The sequence below is a fragment of the Panthera pardus genome, unplaced genomic scaffold (assembly GCF_024362965.1).
Source record: "Panthera pardus isolate Hobbes unplaced genomic scaffold, ASM2436296v1 HiC_scaffold_16, whole genome shotgun sequence".
Taxonomy (NCBI): domain Eukaryota; kingdom Metazoa; phylum Chordata; class Mammalia; order Carnivora; family Felidae; genus Panthera; species Panthera pardus.
In genome coordinates, this window is record NW_026526721.1 from 59892442 (window position 1) to 59917896 (window position 25455).

The 25455-nt window shown below is 38.0% G+C and overlaps 1 protein-coding gene and 1 pseudogene across 5 annotated transcripts in view; one reads left to right on the forward strand and one right to left on the reverse strand.

Annotated features, from left to right (window-relative positions):
- The window catches only part of CCDC191 (coiled-coil domain containing 191), an 89248-nt gene that overhangs the window by 26975 nt on the left and 36818 nt on the right, over window positions 1-25455 (reverse strand). For all 5 annotated transcript variants that reach the window (XM_053903355.1, XM_053903356.1, XM_019448413.2 and 2 more), the window contains 5 exons: window positions 15830-16079; window positions 8816-9273; window positions 7927-8039; window positions 5729-5811; window positions 4865-4966 (listed from right to left, as the gene is read on the reverse strand). In XM_053903355.1, coding sequence (XP_053759330.1) covers window positions 4865-4966; window positions 5729-5811; window positions 7927-8039; window positions 8816-9273; window positions 15830-16079 — 1006 coding nt within the window. The remainder of the gene's footprint in view (window positions 1-4864; window positions 4967-5728; window positions 5812-7926; window positions 8040-8815; window positions 9274-15829; window positions 16080-25455) is intronic.
- LOC109266415 (ATP synthase F(0) complex subunit B1, mitochondrial-like) lies at window positions 801-2742 on the forward strand (annotated as a pseudogene).

The window sequence follows — 25455 nt, forward strand, 5'->3', positions numbered from 1 at the left end:
ATGTAACTCCCATCTTTAGAAAATAAAATAAGGCAGAAAAAACAATCACCAGCCATGACAGAATCTTCTTTGATCCCATGTGACCCCGATTATACTCATAGTCATGAATGAGCTCCATCTTGCCAAATCAAAGAGTCTGTCCTCCTTTTAATTGAACTCAGCACTATTTAGTACAGTTAACTACCATCAACCCCTTTCCAGAAATGGTTTTTCTCTCAGCTTTTTTGACAAAAATTTCTTCTGGTTCTCTTTCTACCTCATTAGCTTCTCATCCTCAGTAATTATTTATACACTCTAGGACTTGGTCTTGGACCCTTATATTTCTTCTCCAACCAATCTCCCAAGCTGATTTCATCCATTCCCAGAGCATTAATAACATTGACATGTTTTTGACTTTCACGTTCCTTACTACAATCTTCATATCCAGGCTTATATATTCAGCTATTTGATACATTCAGTTGGATGTGTAATAGGTATCTCACATTTAACATGCCCCTACTGGACCTTGCAGAAGCCTCCTTAGCATCTTACAGCTCAAATATCACCTCCTCAGAGAAGCCTTTCCATCTTGCTTCCCTCATTCCCCCATTTTACCTCTCCCTCCCTACTTCTTTGTTACCTTGTTTACTTCCTATTCTCCCCAGGTAGCATATAATCTTTGCGAGGGCAGAAGTGTTGTCTATCTTCTCCATTGCTCTATTCTAATACCTAGAATGATGCCTAGCACATAGTAGAGGCTCTATAGATACTTGTTTAGTGAACAAATATGCTTGTTACACAATTATGGAAGACTTAAAAACTTCATCAACTGTCTACTAATCAAAAACATATTTATATATCCATAAAAGTTACTGCCTGATAAATATTACTAGAAAGTAAGCTTTTCAGAAAAATGGACAATGGGATGTTAAAGTTTAGATTTTTTTCTTTTTTATAATTTTTTAAAAATGTGTATTTTTGAGAGAGAGAGAGAGAGAGAGAGAGAGAGAGAGAGAGAGAGAGAGAGTGAGAGTGTATGCATGAGCAGGGAAGGGGCAGAGAGGGAGACAGGGAGACACAGAATCCCAAAGCAGTCTCCAGGCTCTGAGCTGTCAGCACAGAGCCCAATGTGGGGCTAGAACTCATGAGCTGTGAGATCATGTCCTGAGCTGAAGTTGGATGCTTAACTGACTGAGCCACTCAGGCACCCCTAGATTTTTATTTTCAAAAGGTCACTGAATGAGACCCACAAGTGGCCATCATACTGCTACATCTGACAAGCTACCCTGTCAGGGACACAGAAACACTAAGCCACCATCACTTGGATCATCAATGAATGACCATGCTGTCCCAGGTCATACTTCCTGCCATAGCTACAGTGGCCTCCTCTGAAGAATGCAGAATTTCTAGCACCAGCTAAAATGTAGGTAACAAGGTCGGCCCTTTCAGAAAGGGCAGTCATGTCTTAACCCTGAACCATTTCTTTCTGAATATACAGGACAAATTTGTCATAGGCTTATCCCTAAGGAATTGTTTTAGTTCTTTTATCCTGAAACATGTCAAAGGACTTATCTTGTATTTCTTATCCGAAGAAATACATGAGACTGCCCCAGAAACCTTCTCTACCATATCAACAGTAGGGTTGCTCATCTATGTAATTAGAAAATATGGTACCTCATACTGTAAACAGATAATAAGAAAAAAAAATCCCAACTAGAAGAAGAGAAGCAGGCTCCCATCAAATACATCCAGGATGTGACTGATTCAGAGAAGTCATAGCAGGCACTAGTTCAGAAATGTCATTATCTTTTTGTCCAGAGGAATAATGCTGCCATGGCCTTGGTGGTTGCTTACTAGGAATGGCTGTATCAAGTACACGAGGAGGTAAAGAATTGCCTGTGCAGAATATGATGCATCAGAAGGAAAAAGACCTCATGATAAACTGGGTAGAGAAATACACTGTGGAGAGCATGACTGCCCAGAAGCAAAGGAGACAACTGTCAAATGTATTTTAGATCTGAAGTTGCTTGCAAAGAAAGCTCAAACACAGTTTGAACATGCATCTATCTTTATTGAAACAGCTATAGTAGATTTACTAAATGGAAACTAGTCTATATGACACATCTCTTGGTCTACCATTTTGGACTAATGTTATATTTTATCTGCAGGTCATAGTGATAGGGAGGTTCCCACCTTTTTGCAGGCTTTTGCTCTAGGAACTCCGCCAGGCTGTCACAGAGAGAATCGAGGGAATCCAGATAAAGTTCCTACCATGGTTCTGGCTCGGGGAGAGTAACAGCAGTCACTGTGAAATCTGCCCAAACTATTCTCCCTTGGGAAACAAAGCCTTCATCTGCAAGTGGCCCTACTTCAGTGTACTAGTGGACTGCTACTGCAGCTGGGGGGGAAGAGAGCTCTGCCCAGACTTGCCCCCCATATCTCACCTAAGTGGAGGGGGAACCTCACACAGGCAAAGGCTTTAAGGTTACAGACTGAGCTAGCGGATACAGAAAGGGAAGAGTAAACAATGAGAATGCTATATTTGTATGGACATAAGATTTTTCATATTGAAGAAAGTCAAGTATCTACCAAAGTGCCCAAAGTGATGGTGTTAGGAAGTGGGGCCTTTGGGTGCTTAGGTCATGAGGGTGGAGCCCTCAGAATGGGATGTGCTGTCATAAAAGAGACCCCACAAAGCTCCCTAGCTCTTTCCACTACGTGAAGACACAGCAAAAAGTTAGAAAAACTGGAAAAATCGGTGAAATCTGATTTCACAAAGCTCCTTAGCTCTTTCCACTACGTGAAGACACAGCAAAAAAGTTAGAAAAACTGGAAAAATCAGTGAAATCTGAATAATGTCTGGTGTTAATAGTAATGTAATAATGTTGGTTTCTTAGCTTTGACAAACGTACCATGGTAATATAAGATGGTAACATTAAAGGAGAAACTGAAACTAAGTGAGGGTTGTAGGAAATCTCCCTGTACTACCTTTGCAACTTTTTTGTAAGCCTAAATTATCCAAAAGAAAAAGTTTATTTTTTAAAAATAATGGGTATTAAGGAGGGTACTTGTGATGAGCACTCGGTGTTGTATGGTAAGTGATGAGTCACTAAATTCTACACTTGAAACAAATATGTTAACATTTTAGTAGTAATGCTCTATGTTAACTAACTTAATTTAAAAACTTAAAAAATGACCTTCAGCATATAATAGGTTTTGAAGAATTGTGAATGACAAGTGAAAAAACTCATGATAGACTCTGAAATGCAAAAAAGGAGCTTAAAAGCTACATACACCGCCCCTTCCCCCACCCCAGGTTATCAGTCTATTAAGAGAGAGATGCTTAGAGAAAAAGTAGTAAATATACTAAGGTATTAAATAGTTACCTCTTAGTGCTGAGCTCATAGATTTAAAAAAAGTTTTTTTTTGGTATTCTCAAATGTTCTGCAATGAACAGTAATATAAGATGTATTGACTTTGTATCATTGTGTTTAAGTATTTTTAATTTTACATCACGGTATTTAAGTTATGGGACAGCAACAAGAAGAGTAAACATCACTCAACAACTTTACTTCCTCTTCTGGGGAAGGAGCTAGTATGCTTTCACTTGTACGCAGGATAGTTGTATCAAGTTAAGCAGAATTATGATCTTGTTGTTGTCTTTATTTGGAGATCAAGTGTGAGTTAAGAAGATATGTATGGATGCCAAGTTGATAAGGGGTAGACTTGTTAATTTTATGTGTTAACTTGAATGTGCCACAGGATGCCTACATGAAACATTTAGGGGTGGTCTGTGAATGTGTTTTGGGATGAGATTAGCATTTGAATCTATGGACTTTGTAGACTGTCCTCCCAAATGTCCAAATGGCATCGTCCAAGGAACAATTTGCCTCTTTTTTCTTTCTGGCTGCCTGCTTGAGATGGGACATTGGTCTTGTCCTGCTCCTAATGTGGAATCTATACCATCAATTATCCTGGTTTCAGGCCTTCAGACTCAGACTGGAATTACATTGCTGGCTTTTCTGGGTCTACAGTTTGCAGATGGCAGACTGTGGGACTTCTCAATCTCTATAATCATGTGAGCCAATTCCTCATAATAAATCTCTTCCTTATACATATATCTTATTGCTTCCATTTCTCTGTAGAATCATGACTAATACAATTTCCAATTTGAATCTCTTTCCTACAAAAAGATCTATAATATCCCCCAAATCTTAATAGGTCTTGCCTTATATGACTCTCTTGATCTCCTTTGGACTTTGAGGCACAAGACAGCATATGCTGGACTACATTGTCTGACAGGTGTGCAATTTTAGGCCTTATCTTTCCAACCAGAATTTAATAATCTTGAAAGTAAAAGTTTCAGCTCTTATTTCTTCTGTGTGTATTTTCCTCCATTTGTTCACTTATTTGTTCATTCATCTATTCACTCATTCAACACACTTGCTGAGTTCCTACTATATGCCTACTATACTGCTAACCAAAACAACAGTGAGCAGCACCAGACTGCTCCCTTTATTCTCAAGGAGATTTCAGTTTAGTTGGGGATGCTGAAATCAATAAGACAACCACAAAACATATGCTTAATTACAAGCCCTGGTAATGCTTTGAAGAAAACACATTCCAGAGTCCATTAAGGGGAACTTAACCTTGGGTGGAGAAGAGAGTGTACAAGGCAAGAAAGGCTAATCTGGAAGAAGTTCTGTTTAAGCTGAAGAATGAGCAGGTTTTCACTAACTAAGGTAGAAAAAAAGGGTAGAGGTGTGAAAAGAGTGTTCTGGTTGGAAGTTCTGGGATGGAGAAGGTGCAGAGGGCCACAGTAATGCACACAATAGGCTTTAAGAGACAGGTGCTATGTATGGCTGACCAAACATTTGCTACAAACCATTTTCTGCAGTCTCTTCTCTTCTTGTTTTTTCTTAAGCTGAGCTTCCTTTTCTTCTGCTTCCCTCTTCTGACGGTCCTCCTCTTGGGCCTTTAACTGGGCCTAATCAACATTAGAGTCAGTAAACAATAAGAATGCTATATTTGTATGGACATAAGATTTTTCATATTGAAGAAAGTCAAGTATCTACCAAAGTGCCCGCTCTGTCCCTGGAAGAAGCCTATACTTCATGATAAAAGTAGAAAACCCAACAAATAGGTGATCACTTGTGTAACTTAAAAGTATCTCCAAAATAATTATCTTCTACTTGGGAAGGTGATACTAAGCAAGAAAAGGACATTACTTTTTCAGTAAAAAATAATTACTTTTTAGTTATTTTCACCTGTGAAACACTAAGTCCAAACTCTATAAAGTGTCGGAAATTTCTTTCATTTCACACTCAAACCCCCCCCCACCCCAAACTGTTAGAACTATTTATTTTTTCTTACTAGGTACAAAATTTACTTTTGACAGTCTAGGTCACAACTCTGTATGACAGGAACTACTCACCTTTGCAGCTTACCAGATCAGACATCTAAATCTAAATGTGCAGATCTTCCCAATTGCTGGCTCTCATCAACTTTTATAACATTTCCTTCCTGCTACACTAATGGTGTTTCTGTTTTTTACCTTTGTTTTCCTAAAATTTTCAGAGTTCAGGCCAGTGGGTAAAAAGCCATTTCTAAAGTTGACCTAGCTCTCTTGTCTCAAAACACTTAAACAAGCTGTTTTTTGTTTAAAAAAAATGAGGATCATTTTTTTTTTTTTTTAAATAAAGACCTATACGAATCTTTTTTCTTGCCTGGGGTTTCATTCTTGATTTACCAATTTCTCCTCTTCTTGTTTTTTCTTCCTCTCTGCCAAGATCCGCCTACGTTCAGCTCGCTGAACTGCTCTCTCTTCCATGGCTAGAAAATAGTAACAGAGCTCCGATATAAAAAATATAAGGAACATTGCAAAAGAAATGTCTCCACATTTTATAGCAAAATTTAGTGTTACTGTTAGGGTTTTCTTGCCGGTTGGGTGTTTACAATCTCAGAAACATTTATTTATTTGTTGGTAAATATATAAATAAAAAATTCATATAAAATAGAAGTTGTAGTTGCTATTTATAAATATATGAGTATATATGTGTTACTTATATACCCCGTACAAGTTAAAGACCTAAAATCCTATCCTCAGCAGTGATGAACAATTTGCAAATTGTTTTTTTGTTTACTTTTCTATTAGAATAAATGTTTACTGATTTAAATAAGAGAATGTGCCTTGATGATACTTTTCTTAATGAAACCCAGAAACCAGAATTCTTTTTTAAGTAGGCTTCACGCCCAGCATGGAGCCCAACGCGGGGCTTGAACTCATGACCCTGAGATCAAGAGTCGGGCGCTTAACTGACTGAGCCACCCAGGTGCCCCCAGAAACCAGAATTTTAATTTGATCATTTCTTTAACGAATGTAGAAAACTTTAAATACATCTGACACAGACTTTGACAGTACAATCAGTCTTCAAATCCCATTGGGTCTGCTATTTTTTCCCTAAGTCATTATACTACATACATACATGTAAGTATGTCTGTAGGTGAAACAACAACAACAAACTGAAGTTTGGGGTCACGATGAATATATTAAAATTTAGTTTTAAGGCATGAATAGATATCCAGATGGGCAGAAAATGGAATTGTACTAGGCATTTAGAGAACTGGCATCTGAGTGAATTCAAGTGTCAGACTCCTGTGCTTGACAGTCTATTAAATATCGATCCAAAAGAAGCAAATGTGCAAGATGGTCTGATAATATGACTCTGTCATCAGCTGGGCTTTTACAGGAAGATGGGCACGGGTGGGAGGAGTATCAAGTTCTGCCCACCTAAGTCAGCCAAGTTACTTTTGGTTCCTTGTGCCGTGATAGGAAAAATTTAAGTCCAACTTTCAAGAATTAATAAACAAAAAACTCACCAGGCTATTTCTTACAGATATTAAGTGTCTGCTTTCCTAGAAAAAGAATAGTGGGAAAGCTGCAGATGGCGGCAGTGAGGCTGTCTTCAAGGAGGCAGAAATAGACTAGAGGATTAAAGCAAGAGCCCTGAGGAGCAGAGTCTCTGGTAATAAGCGCTTTCCCCATGTTTTCTAGAGCGAATCATTAAAGACTACTTGAAAAGGAGCCTGCAGTTCTAAAATATGATAACCGCTTGATCCAAACAATAATTTTTTAAAAACAAGCACACTGAACTAGGCATTTCCTGACCATCCTCAGGGGTAGACAAAGATGGCATAGATTGCCGTCCTGGCAAAGAGTCAATGCAAAGCCTGCTACTTTCTTCATGAAAAGGAAGGACTTCAGGCACAGCGTGCCTTCAGGTGACGTCACTTCTTATTAGGGCAACTATCTTGCCATAGGTGAAAAATCAGATTTACAAACCACAATATAACTGAACTGCTAATGTGCCTACCTCTACATACAAACATATACAGTGCATGACTGAGTATTCAGTAAAAACAATTAGCAGATTCACTAGGTGGAGAATGCTTTTCTTCTCATAGCATTATTTGGTTTAAATAATGATTACCACATGCATCAAAATGTTATTATCACCATCAAGGTACAACTCATTATAAGATGATGTAGTAACTTGATGTGGATTGCTGTAAATGGATCAATATTTTAAGGTTAACAAAGTATAATGTCAGGTGATCTTTATCAGTGTTTGTTGTTAGCAGTTACTCAGAGTTTTCTCATTAGTGTAACTGTCCCATTTTTTTCCCACAGTCCAAATCTCATATTGCAGAAAGATGATGCATCTTTCAGTTTGTTTTTGTTCTTTTTGTATTGGGTGGGAAGGCCAAAAAGTTTGGCAGAAGGGGCAGGAAAAAAGCCGTGGAACTCTCTGGTGCACTGGTCTCCTCACATCTTTGACCAGGTTCTGCCAAGTCTCAAAACCCAGGAGTTGCTGGGATTCAGTCCCAGCATATCCTATTTCAGGAAGGAAGATAACCCCCACCAGACCACCACCAAGACCGCCCTGCCTTTCAGTATGGGGTGGGGTGCCATCAGCTGCCTTGGGTTCCTTCTGGCTCCAGAGAGAGAATTTTGGGAGTCACTTCTACTACCATCAGTTCCAGGGGAAGCAACAGGCGAGCTGGGGGTTAAAAAAAAAAAAAAAAAAAAGGAAAGAATTCAGACCAATAACCAGCATTGTTCAAAACTCTTGAGCCTGAGGAACTCAAAGCATTTCACAAATTTTCATTAATCTTTACTCTCTAAGATAACTGCATATTATACCCACTCGATAAATTGGTGTGAGGAGGCATGGGAAGGTTGAGTGACTGTCCTCAGTCTGCAAGGTGAGTCAGGTGCTCAGACTCCCATCCCAGGGCTTCAAATCAATAGGTATCTATCACCCACTTCTTATCCTACCATTTATCACATGTATTGAGTATGTCACAAGCATATCTGAAACCACTTTTGAGAAATCTGGATTCTTATTTCAGGCTCAAAGATGTTTACTTTTATCCAAACCAACTACACATTTAACCTAGGTATCTAGCCAGTCCAGGGGATGCTCTATTTGCACCTGATATTGTCCAACCTGGCTTCTCAGGACTAAACATAATCAGAAACCCAGAAATCAAGTTAGAGTAAGCAAGGAAGCATTATTCTCTTTTACTGGTATAGCAACAGGGCTCCTCAGACAAAGATAGCCACAACACAAATGCTAACTATACAACTCATAGGTCGCTAGTGGCCTCAAATATCTATGAGAAAGGGGCTTCTTTCTTTTGAGAGTACACAATAAAAGAAAGGGACAGATCATGGAGTCTGGAAGCTGGGCAAAGAAGTTCAGGGGCCTCTCAAACACTAGGTGAAAAAACCCAAATCATGAGTCCAAAGAGTGTTCTGATATAATGGACATACTTTGGAAGCACCTGGCAGGTTCTTTTAGGTTCTTTTCCTCTGGGGTTTGACAGCTGGCAGCTCTGTGCATCTGTGACTGCTGCAGCCCTCTCTGCTGCCCACCGAGCCTCTGCTAACCGCTGGCTTTCCTTCAGCTCTAGAATTGTTTTCTGCTGTTCCTGAAGTTTCTTCTTTTGCTTTTCAATCAATTGTTGCTGGAAGACATGGCGGTTATGGAAATGACCCATGCACATGGATTCTGCTTTCTGGCTGGTGGTTCTGATGATCTTGTTGCTGCCAGGCTGTTGGGACGGCTCAACATCCTGAGTCTCGTGCTGCTTATTGTCATATGTGTTCAAAGGGACATGCTGGAAGGGAAAATGCAAGCTGCTCTTTGTTGGTCTTCCTAGGTGGGGGCTGGGCATGCAACCACTGCTCCCTGAGGGAGGCTTTTCCCACAAAGGCGGCCCACCAGTCACCTGAGAAAGAAGGAGCATGTTACAGTTCAGCTATTTAAAGGACTATGTTGAAGAGATCCAACCTCATCTAGTCAGCCTCGTTTGGTTCAATGGCACAACTGCCCTGTGCTCTTGGCCTGGCTATCTCAGAGGCTACCAGCCGTAGATCTGTGAGCTGTTCTCAGAATGTGCACTGCTGCTCACCATGGAAACTAGGTGGGCGAGTGGCTACAGTTGTACAAACCACTGCCGTGGGCCAGAACATTTACAATAAGAAAACTGTGCTCTTAGAAATTTCTAATTTGGATAGATCATTTGTCAATTAGGCAGAATTATTCCAGATATATATTACAGGAATTTTAATCTGCATGAATTAACTCTGAATTTTGTGGCAAAGGATATACTCTCTGTCAAGAATGTTTGAAAACTGGGGCACCTGGGTAGCTCAGTCGGTTGAGCATCGACTTTGGCTCAGGTCATGATCTCGTGGTTCATGAGTCTGAGCCCGCGTGGGGCTCTGTGCTGACAGCTCAGAGCCTGGAGCCTGCTTCGGATTCTGTGTCTCCCTGTCTCTGTCTCTCCCCCACTTGTGCTCTCTCTCTCTCTAAAAAATAAACAAACTTTCAGAAAAAAATTAAATGAAAAAGAATGTTTGAAAACTAGCAAATACCTTTACAAATGAATAATAGCTCTGTTCTCTCAATGCCCCTCTTGCCACAAATAAATTAATCACAGGGTATGTATGTATGTTATTTATTCACCTATTCATTCATTTATTTTCAGAATCAAAGCCTGGATTAAAGTTTATAGTCTCCAGCTATTCCCAGACTATCTGTGGGAAATATTTGCAAGCCCATGACCACTGGGCAAATATCTGCATTATATAATACTATTATCGATAATACAATATTTTAGCATATGAGTTAAAGCTTTATCATATAACAGACCTCATTCAACAGACTGAGATATCATACTTATTATTCGTTCGTATAAGTTCTATATAGAGGGGGAGGAAACAGAATTCTTAATCAGAAAAACTAATCCTGACCAAAATAACACATAGTTAAAATGTCTCTTCTAGGTTCTGTGTCCTAAGGTCTGACCAGTTTTTGATTCTGCCATCTGCGATGATACAGGGAGAAAAATACTATGAACTATCTTATATCTTAGAAGCTTTTAGCTAGAGGGTACCATACTAAATATTTTTCACGATGATGGAAATATTTCCTATAGACTCAGCTAAAGTGAAAAATACGGTATATGGAAACTCTGACATGTTAAAGACTAAAAAATAACCTTCTACTTCAGAAATGTCAATGGATATTTATTTGTGAGAACATCTGCTTAAGTAATTTAGCATCAAGCAAGGTATACGTTTTAGGCCCTTTTAAACTTTGTGATAATGGTGCATTATTAACCCAGCAAGACTGTAAAAGCCTTGGGTACAGCAAAATTTCATTTGGATCACAGTAACTTTTCAAGGTAAAAATAAAAGAATGAAAGAAAGTTTAACGGTACTTGCTGTATTTGGTGAAACAGGACTGAACAGGCTGGTGTAATTAGCGAAAATCATCTATAAGCTGATAATTTTGAAAAATTTCAAGGTATAATGTATGCATCTGTGGTACATTAGTCACTTTAATTGTGTTATTAGTGAGCATCTTACTAAAGATTTTATATTTTATTTGTGTTATATTCTACACTGTGGAAAAAGTTAGGGTTTATCTAATAACCTACAGAATATTATATCCTTTTATTTCCACTTGCTTTATTTTTTATAATATTCTTTTAAGAATATCTTTTTCAGAGTTGATTTCAGAGATTTAAAGGCTTTTATTTCTTTTTATATCTTACATATAGTAAGAAAATTAGACATAGTAACTTTTCTGTTTTATGAAAATAAAAAATACTTTGTTGTCTTTTCTAAATTTAAAGATAACAACAGTGTAACTTTGTAAAGTAAAAGGTTCCACACAGCTATTTCTTAAGATAGAGGACTCTCCTGGGTCTCAATGGAAGTAAAATTATCTAGCTGACATAAAGGTTGATAAATTGCCTAGGGGAAGGTACCAAAATGTTACATAAGTCCCAATAAGCATCCTCATGATAGCCCTTTGCTAAGAGACTAGGTTTAAATTAAAACCAGCCTACTTACTGGCAGAAATCAGGGTAAAAAGCAAGACTGGGGCCTCTTTAGTGCCCAGTTTATTTTACATGTCTGAGTTAAGTGCTCAACAGTGTTATGTGAAAGATTGGAGGGGTTTGGGGTGAAGGTGAGGTGGTAGGGGACCTTCCCCAAAGGGCTTTTCAAATATGACAAGTATAATTATGAAAGAAAAAAATCTATAAAAACTTAACTCTGTATAGTACCAAACACCAAAACTTACCCAAAGGACAAAAAAAATGAAACAATTTTGCAAAATACGTCATAATAAAAGCATCAATAGTCTAATATAAAGAGCTCTACAAATAAGAAAAATATATATAATCAAGCAAAAAAAAGTATAATGACATGAAGAGACAAGTCACTAAACATCTATATCCATTTTCATATATACATATATATATATATATATATATATATATATATAGTCATTACAAAAAATATTTAACCCCAAAAAACAAGAGTCCAGGGCCCGATGGCTTTCCAGGGGAATTCTACCAAACATTTAAGGAAGAGTTAATACCTATTCTTTTGAAGCTGTTCCAAAAAATAGAAATGGAAGGAAAACTTCCAAACCCTTTCTATGAAGCCAGCATTACCTTGATTCCAAACCAGACAGAGACCACACTAAAAAGGAGAACTATGGACCAGTTTCCCTGATGAACATGGATGCAAAAATCCTCAACAAGATATTAGCCAACCAGATCCAACAATACATTAAGAAAATTATTCACCATGACCAAGCGGGATTTATACCTGGGATGCAGGGCTGGTTCAATATCTGCAAAAACAATTAACATGATTCATCACATCAATAAAAAAGGGACAAGAACCATATGATCCTCTCAATAGATGCAGAGAAAACATTTGACAAAATACAGCATCCTTTCTTAATAAAAAACCTCAAGAAAGTAGGGATAGAAGGAGCATACCTCGAGATCATAAAAGCCATATATGAACAACCCAACGCTAATATCATCCTCAATGGGGGAAAGCTCTCAGTTTTTAGGTTTCAGCTCTAAGGTCAGGAACAAGACAGTGATGTCCACTCTCACCACTGTTATTCAACATAGTATTGGAAGTCTTAGCCTCAGCAATCAGACAACATAAAGAAATAAAAGGCATCCAAATCAGCCAGGAGGAGGTCAAACTTTCACTCTTCGCAGATGACATGATACTCTATATGGAAAACCCAAAAGATTCCATCAAAAAAACTGCTAGAACTGATCCATGAATTCAGCAAAGTTGCAGGATATAAAATCAGTGCCCAGAAAACGGTTGCATTCCTATTCACCAATAATGAAGCAACAGAAAGAGAAATCAAGGAATTGATCCCATTTCCAATTGCACCAAAAACCATAAAATACCTAGGAATAAACCTAACCAAAGAGGTGAAAAATTGATACACTTAAAAATATAGAAAGGTTATGAAAGAAACTGAAGAAGACACAAAAAATGGAAAAACATTCTATGTTCCTACATAGGAAGAACAAATATTGTTAAAATGTCTACTAACCAAAGCAATCTACATATTCAATGCAATCCCTATCAAAATAACACCAGCATTCTCCACAGAGCTAGAACAAACAATCCCAAAATTTGTATGGAACCAGAAAAGACCCCGAATAGCCAAAGCAATCTTGAAAAAGAAAACCTAATCAGGAAGCATCACAATCCCAAACTTCAAGCTGTATTACAAAGCTGTAATCATCAAGACAGTATGATACTGACACAAAAACAGACACTCAGATCAATGGAACAGAATAGAGAGAACCCAGAAATGGGCCCACAAACGTATGGCCAACTAATCTCTGACAAAGCAGGAAAGAATATCCAATGGAATAAAGACAGTCTCTTCAGCAAGTGGTGCTGGGAAAACTGGACAGCGACAGGCAGAAGAATGAACCTGGACCACTTTCTGACACCATACACAAAAATAAACTCAAAATGGATGAAAGACCTCAATGTAAGACAGGAAGTCATCAAAATCCTCGAGGAGAAAGCAGGCAAAAACCTCTTTGACTTTGGCTGCAGCAACTTCTTACTCAACACGTCTCCAGAGGCAAGGGAAACAAAAGCAAAAATGAACTACTGGGACCTCATCAAAATAAAAACCTTCTGCACAGCGAAGGAAACAATCAGCAAAACTAAAAGGCAACTGATGGAAAGGGAGAAGATATTTGCAAATGACCTATCAGATAAAGGGTTAGTATCCAAAATCTATAAAGAACTTCTCAAACTCAACACCCAAAAAACAAATAATCCAGTGAATAAATGGGCAAAAGACATGAATAGACACTTCTCCAAAGAAGACATCCAGATGGCCAACCGACACAGGAAAAAATGCTCAACATCACTCATCATCAGGGAAATACAAATCAAAACCACAATGAGATACCACTTCACACCTGTCCAAACAACTCAGGCAACAACAGATGTCAGTGAGGATGCGGAAAAAGAGCTCTTTTGCACTGCTCGTGGGAATGCAAACTGGTGCAGCCACTCTGGAAAACAGTATGGAGGTTCCTCAAAAAATTAAAAATAGAACTACCCTATGACCCAGCAATTGCACTATTAGGTATTTATCTAAGGGATACAGGTATGCTGTTTTGAAGGGGCACATGCACCCCCATGTTTATAGCAGCACTATCAACATTAGCCAAAGTATGGAAAGAGCCCAAATATCCATCGATGGATGAATGGATGAAGAAGATGTGGTATATATACACAATGGAGTATTACTCGACAGTCAAAAAGAATGAAATCTTGCCATTCACAACTACATGATGGAACTAGAGGGTATTATGCTAAGTGAAATTAGTCAGAGAAAGACAAATATAATATAACTTCACTTATATGAGGACTGTAAGACACAGGACAGATGAACACAAGGGAAGGGAAGCAAAAATAATATAAAAACAGGGAGGAGGACAAAACATAAGAGACTCTTAAATATGGAGAACAAACAGAGGGTTACTGGAGGGGTTGTGGGAGGGGGGATGGGCTAAATGGGTAAGGGGCATTAAGGAATCTACTCCTGAAATCATTGTTGCACTATATGCTAACTAATATGGATGTAAATAAAACAAAAAAAGAAAGCTCATTAAGAAAATATTTAACCTCACTAATAAAAAAATGCAAATGTTGAAGCAATAATAAGATAAAAATATTTTACCTTATCAACTTAGCAAAAATGAAAAATGTGTTATTAGACAGGAAAATAGGCATTTCTTTGGCAAAACCTTTGTGGAAGGGCAATTTGGTAAGTCTTTAAATGGGCATTCTATTTTTAGGTATTTATCCTAAGTACAAAGCATTTAAGTAAAAATGGATGTGTGCAAAGATTTCGTTACAATGATGTTCACTGAAGCACTGAAGCACTGTTCGCAATAGCGGCAAACTGGAAACAACTTAAATGTCCGGCAATAGAGAAAAAGGTAAACATATCCTAGCTTAGGGTTCACGATAGAGTATCCACAGCCATTACAAAATGATGGTACAGAATGGTAGTGCTTCACCAAGGGGTATTCATCAGGGTCATTTGTGAAACTTAAAAAAAATACAGGTGCCCAACAACCAGAAATTCTGATTTAACAGGTCTCATCTGTGGTTTAGTCTCAGTTGAGAACTACTGTTGCAGAAGTAGATTTAGTGGCATAGAAAATTCACATGTTATATTATAAAATTATGAATTTTTTTTTTAGAAAAACAGCATAGTTATATAGTTATTAAGAAGGAAAAAAATGGCCTTACTTTCTCTGTATTATGAAAAACTAGATATCTTCAGTCACTTGAAGAAACGTTAAGTTATATAAATATTAAAGAGAAAAATTTACATATGCATGAATAGAGAAAAGACTATATGGCTGTATTTCCACATGTTACTGGTGGTTATCTCCAGATGATGGAATTATAGGCTACTTTTCTTTTTCCTCTCTCATTTTCTCCTATCAAATTACAATAATTAACATATGATTTTCTTATTAGACAAAAACTTTAAAATTCCATATATATATATATATATATATATATATATATATATATATATATGTTGTAAGCTCAGTTAGAAAGGAAATGTCTGATGATCAAGTAAGAGGAATTCAAAAGGTATAAACAATCTTTATCTATTTGTGAAAGAGTCTTTCATTTATTGTAAATTCCCTCTCTATATTATGTCCCTACCGAGTCTCAACTATACCAAAGTTTATATGTGATATATAAAAACAAGATTCAGCTCAAGAAAATAAACACTGACTGAAAGGTAACCTTTGTGTACTATAAACAGCTTTCATCTTTTAGATAGCCCAGTCAAGGCAATCTGACAGTGGCTAATATATCCTAGGCTATACAGGTGCAGAGCTCAGATGCCAGTGTTTAATAAGTAGAAGGCCAAGCAAAGGAAAAACATTGTACCTCTCCATTTCTTACAGGTGCATCCACCATGGCTGCTGCTTCCTCAAGTAGACTGATGCCAGGTGACCCATTTGCACTGAGTTTCCCTAGTGATGCTGCCATCAGCAGCTCATTCATTCTCTTCCTGGTTTCCTTCTTAGTTTGCGCCAGCTCTCTCTTTAGGATCTCTGCACGATGCCAATGCTGCCATTCTGTAAAGTGGTGTCGGAGAACTTGTTTCCGGTTATATTCAGTGGCCAGTTGTTGTTTTCTAAGCAACAAAGTTCTTCCGTTAAAAAGAAGAAGCCATTTATCGCTTGTTAGTTGATAATATAAATGAGACAAGTCTAAAGGAGTCCCAGAAATACTCCATCTTACCTCCAGTTTATCCTTTTATTTAAGCTAAAATGGAATCACTTTATCAAATTCCCTGGTGCAAAAGGTCTGCTAGTAGAGGGCATTAGTACCTTAAGACATTACCTCAGAAGAAGGAATTCTATCATGTCACAAAGACATACTACATTTTCTAAATTACCATAAAATAGTAAAAGGGAGCAAAGAGAACAGGCATATAAAGAACTACATTTATTTTTTTTAAGTTTACTTATTTTGAGAGAGACAGAGAGACCACACGTGCAAGTGAGCGGGAGAGGGGCAGAGAGAGAGAGGGAGAGAGAGAGGATCCCAAGCAGGCTCTGTGCTGTGAGCATGAGCCTGATTCGGTGCTTGAACTCATGAACCGTTAGATCATGACCTCAACCGAAATCAAGAGTTGAACGCTTAACTGACTGGGCCGCCCAGGAGCCCCTAAATAACTACTTTTAAAAAGATGAATGCATGAGGGAGATTTCAGCCATGCTTGCAAATGAAGACAGGTTTGGGAGAAAGGGAACGGAACAAGATTTAACAAGTGAACTGTCAATAACAAATTAAGTATAAAACTTAACAAAAGTCAGTATGAAACCAGGAGGGTGGATCTTAGGAAAGAACTTGATCAGACACAGGATCTCTAAAGAGAAGGATTCATTTACCAAATGCTTAAACTGAATGAATAAAACACTGCCTTGCTAAACACTAGACAAGTGTGAAAGACGTGTCAGAGATAAGGCACTTGCCCACATGGAACTCATTCAGAGTCTAGTAATGAGTCTGGTTAATTCTCTTTGTAAGGAAGACCTTTTTTTGATTCCCAGATACTTCATGACATTAGGAGACATCACTGAGTGGAGTTGGGTAATGCTTGTTGCTACACTCCCTTCCCAAAGGGGATCTCCATTAAGAGACATTTTTCTGACAGCCATTTGAGAATTCAAGCATGGAGGTCTCTGAGCACTAAAAGTGGATAATTATTGTCCCTGAATAAATAAGCTATAGAGTTTGGAACTTATTATATTGCATCAGGGGTCAGTTCTGAGGTTTAAAATCTATTATCTAGACACCTACTTGATTTTATCTTGTAAAAGTGACTCGAATATGCTCTCTAGAATACAATTTGTATACCCATTTCTGTTGAATATCCATAATGCTTAACACTCCTCAAAGACTCTTTGGGGTTACATAAAAAAAAAAATCATAAAGTTCTTAAGTCACTGAGTCAGGAGAACATTTCTAGAGTTCTTAAATGTTTAAGTGACTTTTAAATCTTTTTTGACTGGCACCTACAGTAAGAAAAATGTTACACCATGGCTCAACATACAAGTTTATAGGTATATGTGTATGTTTGAAACAAAAACATATCTAAATGAAACAAAAGTTTCACCAAACAATATTTACCCTTACTACCAGAGGTGCATTCTGACATTTCTGATGCATTCCATTTCTTTAAAAAATAGCTCATCTTGAGTCTGATTTCAGGTCCCATTAATGGGTTAAAACCCTTAGTTTGAAAAAGACTATTCTAGTATTATAGAATTTAACCTATGTCAGAGGCATTGGATGAAACAACCAATTGGTGAGAGTAGAGTCCACTGAAATAATGAAATTCAGGATAAACACTAACAACAACTCTGCCAACAGTGGATTTCATTGTATTTAATTGCTTCCTTCTACTGTATTAATGTAGGTACTCAATATTTGATTAACAGACTGATGTCTTTGTGATAAAAGTACAATATAGGTGGTAATATAAACATTTATACATGGAGTTTAATTTGATGGAAATAAATTATCTAGTATGAGACAGAATAACCTTGAAATAAAAATTTTAGAGGAAATAGGGATAATAAATCAGGTAGCAATGCAGGTAAGAAAAAGCTCCCAAAATACCAATGTTTAAATAGTGAAAGAAATAGAAAGCCTATAGCACTTTTCTTAAGTAAGTGAAAATCATAAATTTCCACTGGATAGAAGATGTATATTGCTCTGTCTGATTAATGTGAAATTCAATTTACATCAATCTGCTCAGGAAGGGGGGGGAGTGTGAAATTTATCTGATGTGTTAATTTCATGTCTTTACAGCATAAACAGCAAAAAGTGATCTAGGATTCTGACTGTCATGGAAGAAGTTATTTGGACACTATAAAAAGGGAAAGAGAAAAATATTTCTGCAAGTATAACAAAAAGACTAAACAGTAAGAAAATGGGTAAAAATTTCATGTTCACCATAGTGCTTAGAGGCCACTCTATAATGACTATGTAGGGGATTTCAAAGTGTGTTTAAAATATCTACATTTGAGGGTTGTGATGAAAGAGTAGACATGAAGAAGGCAGGGATCCAGAGACAAGGCTGGTTTTACTCCCGTTCCTCTGCAGTTCACCTCAGCAGAGTGACAATAGTCCAAATAAGCTAATTTCTATACTTTTTAAAAGATTAACACTAAAAACATAAATATTTCTGAAACTGAAAAATCACTTATGTCTTAAAACCTCAATCCAATGCAATACTTAGGTATGCTAACCAAAAGAAATGGTTTCAGACACAGTTCCCAATTAATCATAAAATGAAGGACAGAGTTACCTTTGGAAAACATCCAGTCCCAATATGCTTCCAAGATGAAATATGGGAATTTCTGGCACGAGTGTATAAATTGAGCATCATACTTACATAACTGCATGCACAGAAAGGCTAAAGACCATATATAATGGAAAAACTCCATTTTCCTTCCCATGTAGGGAAAAATCCAGTTTTTCCCCACTGTTTGTCACCTATGTGTCTTTTTTACGTTTTCAGAGAATACCTCACTTCTGGCACTCTAGTCACCAAATGTGTGGAGGTTTTTACCCACACCAACAAGCAATTCTTGTACACCCAGCAGGGTATCCAAGAACTCAACTCAATTCTGACACCTCTACCTGAAGACAGTGTCAGATCTCACAGTTTAAGGGCTCGGTCCCATAAGTATCTTCCCCCATTCCTCCTACCACCTTCAGATGCCAGTCACAAGACCAGGTTATCTATCACCTGTGTTTCTGATCAATTGGCTATAGACTGTAAGTTCCAACCACCCCTTCCTTGGATTTGATTAATTTGCTAGAGTAGCTCACAGAACTTGGAGAAACATTTATGTTTACCAGTTAATTAAAGGATATAAGATGAAGGATACCAATGAACAGCCAGATGAAGAGATATATAGGGTGAGGTCTGGGAGGGTCCTAAGCACAAGAGCTTCTGTCCCCGTGTATTTGGGGTGTCAATGTGGATGTGTTCACCTGCCCGGAAGTTCCCTGAACCCTGTATTTTGGAGATTTTATGGAAGCTTCATGTCACTATGATTGATATTAAATCCATTTTAGCCTTTCTTCTTTTTCAAGAGAATGGGGGGGATATAGAAGATAAACTTGTAGAGAATAATGAAGCAGTAAAAAAGAGGGAAACTAATGCAAAGGAGCACATTATAAGAATTAGAGAACTCAGTGACTTATTACAAAGGAATAACATCTGAATCATAGGAGTCCAAGGAGATGAAGAGACAGAAAAAGGGGTAGAAGGTTTTTATGTGAGCAAATTATAGTGGAAACCTTTCCTCATTTGTGGAAAGACACAGACATCAAAATCCAAGAAACACAGAGAACTCCCATTAGATTCAACAAAACTGACAATCAAGGCATATCATAGTCAAATTCACAAAATACTCAGGCAAGGAAAGAATCATGAAAGCAGCAAGGGAAAAAAGTCTTAACCTATAAAGGAAGACAGATCAGGTTCGCAGCAGACCTATCCATAGAATTGGCAGGCCAGAAAGGAGTGGCAGGATATATTCAATGTGCTGAATCAGAAAAATATGCGGCCAAGAATTTTTTATCTGGCAAGGCTGTCATTCAAAATAGAAGGAGAGATAAAGAGTTTCCCAGACAACAAAAACTAAAGGAGTTCATGACCACTAAAACAGCCCTGCAAGAAATTTTAAGGGGGACTCTCTGAGGGGAGAAAAAATGACAAAAACAAAAAAAGACCCAAAGCATCAAAGACTAGAAAGGACCAGAGAATACCACCAGAAACTCCAACTCTACAGACAACACAATAGCAATAAATTCCTATCTTTCAGTACTCACTCTAAATGTTAATGGAATAAATGCTCCAATCAAAAGACATAGGGTATCAGAATGGAGAAGAAAATAAGATCCATCTATATGATATTTATAAGAAACCAATTTTAGACATAAAGACACCTTCAGATTGAAAGTAAGGGGATGGAGAACCATCTATCATGCTAACGGTCACCAAAAGAAAGCTGGAGTAGCCATACCTATATCAGACAATCTAGATTTTAAAATAAAGACTGTAACAAGAGATGAAGAAGGGCATTATATCATAATTAAGGGGTATGTCCACCAAGATCTAACAATTATAAACATTTATGCCCTCAATGTGGAAACACACAAATATATAAATCAATTAATCATGAACATAAAGAAACTCATTGATAATAATACCATAATAGTAGGGGACTTCAACACCCCACTTACAGCAATGGACATATCATCTAAGCAGAAAATCAACAAAGAAACAACGGCTTTGAATGACACACTGGATCAGATGGATTTAACAGATATATTCAGAACATTTCATCCTAAAGCAGTGGAATATACATTCTTCTCCAGTGCACATGGAACATTCTCCAGAGTAGATCACATACTGGGACACAAATCAGCCCTCAACAAGTACAAAAAGATCGAGATCATACCATGCATATTTTCAGACCACAACGCTATGAAACTTGTAATCAACCACAAGAAAAAAATTTGGAAAGACAACAAATTATTGGAGACTAAAGACCATCCTACTAAAGAATGAATGGGCTAACCAAGACAGTCTCTTCAGCAAACTGAAGGTGTTGGGAAAACTGGACAGTGCCATGTAGAAGAATGTAGAAGAATGAACCTAGACCACTTTCTTACACCAGACAAAGAAATAAACTCAAAATGGATGTAAGACCTACATGTAAGACAGAAAGCCATCAAAATCCTAGAGGAGAAAGCAGGCAAAAACCTCTTTGACCTCAGCCAGAACAACTTCTTACTCAATATATCTCCAGAGGCAAGAGAAACAAATGCAAAAATGAACTATTGGGACCACATCAAGATAAAAAGCTTCTGCACAGCGAAGGAAACAACTAGCAAAACTAAAAGGCAACCAACAGAAAGGGAGAAGATATTTGCAGTATCTTCTAATATCAGATAAGGGGTTAGTATTTAAAATCTATAAAGAACTTACCAAACTCAGCACCCAAAAAACAAAACAAAACAAAAAAGTGAAGAAATGGGCAAAAGACATGAATAGACACTTCCAAAGAACACATCCAGATGCCTAATAGACCCATGAAAAGATGTTCAATATCACTCAACATCAGGGAAATACAAATCAAAACCACAATGAGATACCACTCCACACCTGTCAGAATGGCTAACATTAACAACTCAGGCAACAACAAATGTTGGCAAGGATGAGGAGAAAGAGGAAACCTTTTGCACTGCAGGTAGGAATGCGAACTGGTGCAGCCACTCTGGAAAACAGTATGGAGTTTCCTCAAAAAGTTAAAAATAGAACTACCCTACGACCCAGCAATTGCACTACTAGGTATTTATCTAAAGGATACAGGTATGCTGTTTTGAAGGGGACATGCACCCCAATGTTTACAGCAGTGCTATCGACAACAGCCAAAGTATGGAAAGAGCCCAAATGTCCATCAATGGATAAATGGATAAAGAAGATATGGTGTGTGTTTGTGTAAACACACACACACGTACACACACAAGATGGAATATTACTCAGCAATCGAAAAGAATGAAATCTTGCCATTTGCAACTACGTGGATGGAACTACAAGGTATTATGGTAAGTGAAACTAGTCAGAAAAAGACATATCACATGACTTCACTCATATGTGGAATTTAAGATACAAAACAGATGAACATAAGAGAAGGGAAGCAAAAATAATATAAAAACAGAGATGAGAACAAAAGATAAGAGTCTCTTAAATACAGAGAACAAACTGAGGGTTGTTGGAGGGATTTGGGGTGGGAGGATGGGCTAAACAGGTGAGGAGCATTAAGGAGGACATATGTTGGGGTGAGCACTAGGTGTTATATGTAGGGGATGAATCACTGGATTCTACTCCTGAAATCATTATTGCACTATATGCTAACTTGGATGTAAATGAAAAATACAAAAAAATAAATTAATAATAAAAAAAATAAGAGAAAAATAAGACACAAAACAGAGAGGGAGGAAAACCATAAGAGACTCTGAAATACAGAGAACAAACTGAGGGTTGCTGGAGGGGAGGTGGGTGAGGGGATGGGCCAAATGGGTGATGGGCATTAAGGAGGGCACTTGTTGGGATGAGCGCTGGGTATTATATATACGTAATGAATCACTGGGTTCTACTCCTGAAACCAATACTACACTGTATGTTAACTAACTTGAATTTAAATAAATAAATTGTAAAAATAAAATAAAATAAAATTTAAGTTAAAAAAAGAAAATAAACTATTAGGGTTTAAATAAGAGTTTAAATATGAACCATGCTGTTTCTTATTTTTTTTAATTTTTTAACATATTTATTTATTTTTGAGAGAGAGAGACAGAGCATGAGCAGGGGAGGGGCAGAGAGCGAGGGAGAACCTGAAGCAGGCTCCAGGCTTTGAGCTGTCAGCACAGAGCCCAACACAAAGCTCAGACTCACAAACTGTTAAGATCATGACCTGAGCTGAAGTCGATGTTTAACCAACTGAGCCACCTAGGTGCCCCTGAACCATGCTGTTTATAACAACACCTGAATTGATACTTAGTGATCAGTGCATGAACTAGAACCTATAAATCAGGAGAACACTGACTAACTGAATAGATAGGGGTGACTAGATAAGTACCTGGAAGCTTCTAAGCCTCAGATTCCTCCTAAAAATGGTATCACCCTAAAAAAAAAAAAAAAAAAAAGGCTTTACATTGCTTGTTCTACAGGAGTTTTTTTAAAAAGATCTAATTCACACACACACACACACACACACACACACACACACCCTAAACATAGAGAACAAATTCTCATGGAAGATAACAGTGTCTCAGGGCAAAACTACTAGATATCTAAAAAGTGTCTTGAATTTTTTAAAAGGATATGAAAAATGATAAATAAATAAGCACACACTAGTGATCTGAGTCCTGAAATCTGACGCATGAAAACAGCAGCGGTGCAAGCAGTCGCATTTGGGATGAATAGGAGCAGGAATGAAGGAGCTAATGCATTCAATAATGCACCAGGTAGCCCCCAGGGAAAAAGAAGATAACACAATTCTGTCTGAAAGGGTTTTAAAGTGAGCCAGGCAGTGCAAATCTGGGCCCCCTGCCTCTATGACAGACATATGAGGAGCCTGACCAGCTTCAGAAGCCACGCAATTTCTGGCCTCTTGCCTTCATACCAGGTGAGCATGGAGGGAAGGGCATCAAACATGATTCACAGAGGGGCGCTGTAAGTGACTGCCCAAAAGAAAGCTCAAATGAGGTGTGGGAAAATGGGGACCTGACAGTCTATTTTCAACCCAGCCTCCCCTCTTCTAGGCTAGCATGTGGGCTCACCCCAGCTATGTGCTGATTTACCAGTTTTTCCCCAAACTGAAAAACGCCCTCTTCTACTTAGCCACATTCTGTCTCTCAGAAGGTGGGGCCCATGAATTCCTATTTTTAAAAAGCTCCTCAGGGGATTATAACGCACGATAGCCAAGTCCATGTCACTCTCGAGTATTTATCTTATGCTGCCTTCTGTTGCAATTATTTTTAGTAGTTGGGTGCCATGTTTAACTTCACTTAAATGGAAAACTCCTAGAAGGCAAGTGTTTAACACTTTTTTTCAAGTCCCTCCTCCCTGTACTTAGGAGAGAGCCTAGTACCCAGTAAATGTCAATAAAGCTGGTTGGCTGAAAGAATAAATTCTATCAAACAGAATGAAAGAACAAGTGAACAAATGAACACCATAGTTTGAGGGATGTCAAAGGGCCAGTTTTCCCACTGGCCTGCCACACAGTACCCTCAAATCCCCAACACTTACATATTGGGCACTGTTTCCAGACCATGCCTGTTAAAGTATACACAGTTTCCTGAGAGGGATAACATCAACTGAGGATTACAGTAAAAGAGCATGAGGGGCTTGAGGGACAAAGGGAAGAGATAAAAGCATATTTCAGGAAAGGCCCAGAACTCTGGTACAAGAGAGGGCAGGACTGCAAGTAATGTAGAGGTTAATGAGGGGAAAACAGAGGTGCTTCTCAGGGAAGAACTGAGAAATCAGGGGCTCAAAAAGGGCTGGTGGAAGACGTCGAAAACCCCGCTCCTTCCTAATTTTGTCTAGGGCTCGCCATAAATTTAAGAGAGGAAGGGAGAGAGGAGCAATGGAAGAAATGAAGTCAGCTTTTAAAAGTAAACATGCTGAGCAAAGTAAAAATACAGTTCAAATTCCAACACCACCACATCAAAGGGTCTAACTAAGCATGTGCACCAGGGTTTTATTGTATTACCTAAGCAAGTAAATTCTCAGGTTTGGGAATATTTGTTAAGGTTGAGATTATATTATAATATTGTATTGAAATTTTATAACACCATTACCATAACTACTTTTAAAAGAAAAGAGACAGACAAAAATAGGAGAAAGAACAAAAGAAAATTAAAGAAAGGAAAAAGGGGAGGACGGAAGGACGGAAGGATGGAAGGAAGGAAGGAAGCCAGGAAAGCTAGGCCTTGCATGGGGGAACTGGCCAGTGAGGGAAATCTCAGGTGTCAGAAACAAGTGCGGATGCAAGAGCTGGAGGATGAAGACACAGCTGACATCTGAGTAACGGGCATGGCAAATAATTTCCATGTCCAGGTGGATGGGCCACAGAACCACCTGTGCTTTGCCAATCTGGTAAGTGTTTAGTTTCTATGGTTAGTAACCCATTATATCCCTTGAGCTCATTCTTTGGGGAAAAAAATACTTGAAAACACTGTCAAGTTAAATTGCAAAAGAGGAAGCAAATAAACTCCTCATTGACTCACTTATTATTCAGCAAATGTGTATTTGGTGTCTACTGAGATACTAGGAGAAACTCTGATGAACACAGAAAAGAACCCAGCTCTCCACACACCCTCAATCCCACTAATGTTTCTTGGTTTCTGCTTATAGTAGCTAACTTAGAGCTTTTCCCCACTTTTAATATCCCATCCTTCTTTCTAGAACAAAG